Source organism: Anas acuta, chromosome 4, assembly GCF_963932015.1.
Source record: "Anas acuta chromosome 4, bAnaAcu1.1, whole genome shotgun sequence".
NCBI classification, from domain to species: domain Eukaryota; kingdom Metazoa; phylum Chordata; class Aves; order Anseriformes; family Anatidae; genus Anas; species Anas acuta.
In genome coordinates, this window is record NC_088982.1 from 75761931 (window position 1) to 75768667 (window position 6737).

A 6737-nucleotide genomic window follows, 5' to 3' on the forward strand; every position below is an offset into this window, starting at 1 on the left:
CTCCTTCACTTCTTCCTGTAAGTTCTGGAGGCAGGATAACACCACTTAAATTCTTTACAATTACTCTCAGCTAACTGACTGAGCAAAAGAGCAGCAGCCATCCATCTGAAAAATTATATCAAACCTATATTATAAAAATGTCTTTAAAGTACCCTAAAGATCCTTGGCTGTGATCCCACAGCAACAAAGCAAAGATGAGAGGGGGGGAAAAAAGCTACAGCTATATAGACACATACCAGCTTCTAGTCAAAACTCACCAACAACTATTAATTTTTAAATAACTTCTTGGTACCTCACAACAAAGTAGAATTAAGACATCAGAAAATAACTTTAAAAAAAAAAGCAACTTATAAGTGCTCTCTGAAGAGAGCATATATAAAACACCTTACTGCTGCTTTTAAGCAAGGAGTCTAAGGTTCAAGCAGAAATAATACTATAATTATCTGGTTCAAACAGAAATATACTGTATGATCTAGCAGCTTAACATCACAGAGAAATTAACTAGAAGATCTAGTTCAGAATTGGAGTAAGTCAGAACTGCTGAAAATAAAAGGGAAGCCATACTTATTGCCAGTGAAACAGCCAAAGAGATGAAAGAGGTCAAATAACTTAGATCTCATGTATTAATTCTTGAAAGTCACCTGTGCATTGGCTGTCCTGCTGCACTGGGCCCATTCTGGAAGTTGGTCTGGCTCAACTGATGTGTACCAGGTGGTGGAGGCCCAACAGGAGCTGAAGATCCAAGAGGCAAAGTTGATTTTGACATACCTGCCAAACAGGAAGTACTTTTATGTAAGAATCCTTAAAAAAAAAAACAAAAAAAACGCACAAGATCATAAAAAATCACAAGGATACAGCCCTGCTTTATGATGACCCCCAAAGGTCTCTTCTAACCTCAGCCTTTCTGTAAGAAAGGAAAGATTCTTGGTCAGCTATAGAAGCATATATGAAAAAGACAGCAAAAAAGGAACCAACCAGTAGTTGTTAACCTTCCAGCAAAAGAACCCAAGAGGGACATAAAGAAAGAATCAAGAATGGAGAAACAGACCCTCCAAACCAATTTGGGATACTGGAAGTTCCCTATCATCTGGCTACTTTTGTAGTGAGAAGCATGAGATCCCTTTGCTTTCAGAGACCTTGTCAGAAAGAAAATTTGGAACAATATTAAAAAAAAAAAAAGCCACAAAAACCCCCACCAATGCTGCTTCCATATGTAGGCCCAATAAATCTATGCTAAGAAGGGTTAATTCAGATTTAGAACATCATAGAACATCAACTATAAAGGGATTATAATTTATGTAAGAACCACTGTTGAATAAACAGTTTTTTCAATTTTTATTTCTTGAATTATATCAATTTAAATTACTCTAACATCAAAAATTTGTTTGGCACCTAAACTGGTATTTTTTCTAGCACTGTAATATGCCAATTACCAGAAGTAATTCTGACTACATTTAGCATTGGGTTAAAGTAACAGAACTCCTGATGTTTTTACAAAGAATATTTTATATATAAAACAAGCAAACAGTTGAATATTTGGTTCTGTTATTACCCTACCAAATGACAAACACTGAGTTTAATGTAAATTACCATAATCTGACTGGTATTAAAAAAATAATTCAGTCATCTTTATTATTTTAACTGTCATTTTCCTCTGTGAAATCATATTGAGATGATCCCTCTCTTTCCTCCCTACTTTGCCTAGGTGTGTTAATAGATTTAATGAAGGAAGGGGGGATTCTTACTTTTGGGATATTCCCCACAGTCCCAATTCACAAGTTTAGTATGCCTAGCGTTAGCTGAAATCAGACCACTATGACTTACAGCAAAACGGGCTTAAGTTCTGTACTCTCAAATTTCTTTTGTTGATGTTTTGTTTTTAAGACCTCAGCCACTATATTCTCACTTATTAAACTTGTTGAAAAATCTGAAGCCGCATACCAAGTTAAAATGAATGAAATGGAAAGGAGAGACGGTAACAGTCAGGTTTATCTTTTGGATGTCAAATTACATTATCTGTAGCATGATTTCATTTGTAAACAGCAAACAAGCCATCTGCATGTAAAAGCTACCCAATTTCCCTTTTCTCATGGAAAGTAACTGTCTCCTAAGCATTCAGAAAGCAGATGGGCTCCAATTACCGAGCATTATCCAAACACATCACCCAGCAAGCAAGCTTAAGTAGTAAAACATCAACCTGTATTTATAGGCACATTTGTGCTCAGGAACCTGGTTGGACACAGGTCCCACTGCAAAGAATACAACACATTTCTGAGATCCTCCTTGCCATTAACACATAGGAGTTGAGAAACATTTCTTTATTCCCAGAATTTTGTTGTTGTATTAACACCTGTATTAGGCTAATCACAGCACAGCATTGAGCACTGGTGCCTACTGCTTCCCTGACAATAGTATTCACACACAGAGGTCAGAATCCCACTACCAGGCATCCTACATCAACACCTGAGCACAAACAGTAATGCAAGCAAAGCCAGGGCAGGATCCCATTGCATCAGCAGTGGGATGCAATCAGCAGCTTTAGCTGACCACTGTATGTTGACTCAAGTACCATGAAGAGATGCAAAACACCAAGAGAGATACAAAACAAAACCGGCAGACTGAAAATACATTTTAAGTCAATTTTATACCTTGTTGAGGTGCTGCATATGAGGAGTTGGGATCACCATAATGAAGTGAAGAATTAGGTGGTCCAAAATTTGTAGAAAAGCCTCCGGTTCTTGGCTGGGATTGGGAATACGGAGGAGCTGCAACATAACTTTGTTGACTCATGATGGCAATATTCTTACTCGAAGTATGGGGTCCTCCTTAACGATCTGCAAAAGAGAACATGATACCTGCTACTACTCTTCACTCTTTAGACATTTTAAAAGGCTGAGAATTACACTTCCAAAAAGACCTAAGACATACCTGGAAGCGAAAATGGATTTGGAGGTCAGGGGAAAACAATGCTTTTGTTTGACTGCAACTGGTTGGTTGCTTTCCTTACCACTGTGTGAATTCAAACAATTAACTGAATTTATCTGAACAGGATTCATCTCTCCCAGGCAAGAGAAAAACTGTAACTGAAGAATGTATAGGTGGAAGAAAACATCTCAAATTGTTCTCTTCACAGGGAAAAACTAGACTTCTGCTACACCTGCAAAACAGACAGTGAGGCCCACACACCAGATACCACGTACTTGGAAAAAATCAGGAAAAGCAGAGTGACTAGAGAACAGAACTCCTAGCAAATCCTTCTCCAGTGCTGGCAGATTTGTTTTAGATGGGGTATGGAACAGAGTAGTAGCTCTTCATCAAACCTTCTACATCGTCCCTAATCCCAGCAAGTAAGTAAAAGCTTGCTTTCAATGCTGCTGAAACTGTGAATAAATTACAGGATGGACAGAGATCCAACTTCCAGCTGTCTTCCACATTACTGGCCCAGACCTGAGCAGGCTTTTTTACTAAGGGACTCTGTAGTGTGATGAAACGGAGCACAAGGCATTCCACAAGTGAGAGCCTGTTCTCTGAGGGCAGTATGGCCTCAACAGTACCATACACTGTCCAAACTGTTACCAAGGCATCTTTTACCTGAGCTTTCACATCTTGATTCTGTTGTTTTCAGAGAAAAAAAGAAAAATAAATAAAACAAAACAGCAGAATTTGATTAAAAGCAATCAAAATAAGTTTTCTGATGATGAGACATTCGCAAGACATTTTATCTCTTTCCTGCAGTATACTTCTAGGAAACTTTAATGAACCAGAAAAATCTGATGAATGCTACTAAACCAAACTAACTATGCTACTAAACCAGATGACTGTATTTTACATGACCAGTTCGCAAATACAGAGCACTTTCCACCAAGGGATCTGAAAAGTTACAGATGTACACTGCAGCCTTGATTGCCAACTTTCACTTTTGTAAGATTCTTCACTTTTGATTTCATGTTGAATTTAACAATGTCGTGGTTTAACCCGGCCGGCAGCTAAACACCACGCAGCCGTTCGCTCACCCTCCCCCCTCCCTCTCTGGGACGGGGGAGAGAAATGGAAAGTGAAGCCCGTGAGTTGAGATAAAGACAGTTTAATAAGACAGGAAAATAATAATAACAAAATAATAATAAAATAATAACAATAATAATACAATGGTGATAATAGGAAAGTAATAATAGTATGTACAAACAAGTGATGCACAATGCAATTGCTCACCACTCGCTGACCGATGCCCAGCCTAACCCCGAGCAGTCCGGCCCCCCCTCCCCCCGGCTAGCCACCCCTATATATTGTTTAGCATGACGTCAGATGGTATGGAATACCCCTTTGGCTAGTTTGGGTCACCTGTCCTGGGTCTGTCCCCTCCCAGCTCTTACTGCACCCCCAGCCTGCCCGCTGGCAGGACAGAGCAAAAGGCTGAGATGTCCTTGGCTTAGTATAAGCACTGCTCTGCAACAATTAAAGCATCGGGGTGTTATCAGCACTCTTCTCATCCCAAGCCAAAACACAGCATTCCACCAGCTACTAGGAAGAACATTAATTCTGTGCTAACTGAAACCAGGACAAACAAAAATAGAACACCACTAACTGTCTTTAAACCCAAATTAAAAGTGTTTTGAGAAACGATGAGGATCTGAACGAGCATTTAGTGTTTCTGTGAAGCCCCAACTAGGGCATCCCCAAAGAACTAGAGATCCATTACCTAAACCAGCATTTCATATGCTAAATGTTCCTTTAAAATAGCTTTACCAGCCACCTATATTTCGCATTCTTTGGACTGTAGCATGAGGTGATCTTTGAGTATGCAGACTGGATCAGGAATTGCGATCCATAAGCACGCATGAAGGCATCATCTAAATCAAACACCCACAAAACCATGAAATAGACAAATTCATACTGCACTGACACATCAGTAGAGAAAAGCTACACTCATCACAAAACCCACCTCTTGGCTTCTCTTATTAAACACACATTTCTGCAGAGTTTTACTGATCTATCATGTCAGACAAGAAGCCACTTGGAGCTGGGTGCGGGGCCCTCTTCTCTTCACACACTGCTTGTGGCACAAAGCCACATTCCTCATAAAGGCATAAGATTTCTTGACTGAAGCATTAAACTGCTTTGGGTGGGCAAGCTTAGGGGGTTCTCTCCTATTTCCTAGTTAAGAAGGTAAGCACAGGAAAAGGGGAAAAATACTTACACAGAGGGGCTTCTTGCTGCCAGCCATACTTTCTTCCCCCCTACCCCTATCAGAAGGGACATGACCCTTCTGATAGGGGTAGGGGGAGTTTTTTTACTCCAAAACAGTAAGTCAGCACCAAATTACCTACACGCTGGTATAAACGTATAAATACTTTAAATATATAAAAAGGAAGAAATTTGCACTTTGAGGCTGCTGCAGCTGCCTCATCCTTGAACTGTGACAGTGTCCATGGGAAGCTACTTCCCCCACAGCTTCCTCACACACAGCCACACAAAATCTTGCCACGTCAAACTTCCCACAGGCGCTACAAACATGCGGAGGTTGTGCTGGAGAGAGACAGGAACTCTCAGCCACACACAGGGAGGGCAACGCAAGCTTATCCAACATAATTGCAGATTCTGTTCAACACTGAGAATATTTAATCCCTTCTCAGACACGTACATATAGAAACTGGTTTGGAGACAACATCCAAGGTACCAACAGACACAGATCCCCTAAGATTTTAGTGATCAGATTCTGATGAGAGACACATGGATTCATTCTGGAAATGGCATGAGAAAGATCACAGGGTCAGCTAACCTGACGGCTTTCCCCGGGTCTGTTTATTACAACGTAATTAAATGAAAGGACAAAATAAGGTTTTGACTCCCCCCTTTAGCACCAGGTGACCTGATGCCCCTTGGCCTGAAGAACACCGCTGACACAAGCGCCTCTCCACGCCTTACTGCTGCCCCAGCACCAGCTGGCAGCACTCACCTGGAGGCAGCTCGGGAAACACCGCCTTAAGCTCCCCGAGCCCCGCTCGGGACCCGCCCGGCACCTGCCCGCCGCGGCCGCCGCTCCCCTCCGGTCCCGGTACCTGTGCCAGGACTCCCCACAGCCCTCGTCCTCTCTCCCCCCCCTCCCCCCCATGTTAGGGCCGTTAGGACCGTTAGTGCCGTTACCTGGGCGCCTCATGCAGCCGCCGCACGAGGCCGCCGCTCAGCCGACTGCCACGTCTGAACCCGGGAGCGCGCCCGGCCCCGCTGCCTGCGCCTGCGCAGTGAGCACGGCAGAGCCCGGCCCGGCTCGCCGCGGCCGGCAGCGAGCAGCTGAGCGCGGGCGGGGCCGCTGTGAGGGACGCGCCGCGGCGGGGGTGCGGCTCTGAGGCGGCTGAGCCCCGCCGTACGGGGACACGGCTCCTCTTTAAACACAGAAAGCACGAAGAACGCAAGCACTTGTCCTCGCGCGTGCCTGCGGCGATATATTGTATTTACATGTGTTTACAGACGCAAAATTGCGCCTCCTGAATACCCAGAGTGAAACACGACCCAGGGGCCTCACCTGCTTGCCTGCCCTGGTTTGAGTTACTGCCCGAGCACAATTAAAAATTTTACAGGACAGACTTGGAAGAAGCCTCTTTAGGCAACGCGAAGAGGCAAGAACGCGTCTCGATGAGGCTTTGTGCTTGCTCTCCAGGGCCGGACTCACCACTGAATAACATAAGCTGATTTTCTAGATGTTATTGGAACTAATGCTGTTGGACATTCTGCTCAAACTT

The 6737-nt window shown here is 43.2% G+C and overlaps 1 protein-coding gene across 4 annotated transcripts in view; it reads right to left on the minus strand.

The window, feature by feature from the left end:
* Positions 1-6301, minus strand: part of LOC137856557 (protein transport protein Sec24D-like) — a 50782-nt gene extending 44481 nt beyond the window's left edge. Inside the window, exons 1-3 of one of the 4 annotated variants that reach the window (XM_068682135.1) lie at positions 6142-6301; positions 2649-2834; positions 642-768 (exon numbers count right to left, since the gene is read on the minus strand). In XM_068682135.1, coding sequence (XP_068538236.1) covers positions 642-768; positions 2649-2790 — 269 coding nt within the window. In that variant the 5' untranslated portion in view covers positions 2791-2834; positions 6142-6301. Of the gene's footprint in view, positions 1-641; positions 802-2648; positions 2835-6141 lie in introns of those variants that run through there. The other 3 variants (XM_068682134.1, XM_068682137.1, XM_068682136.1) reach the window with 3 other exon arrangements.
* Between the last annotated feature and the right edge of the window lie 436 nt (positions 6302-6737).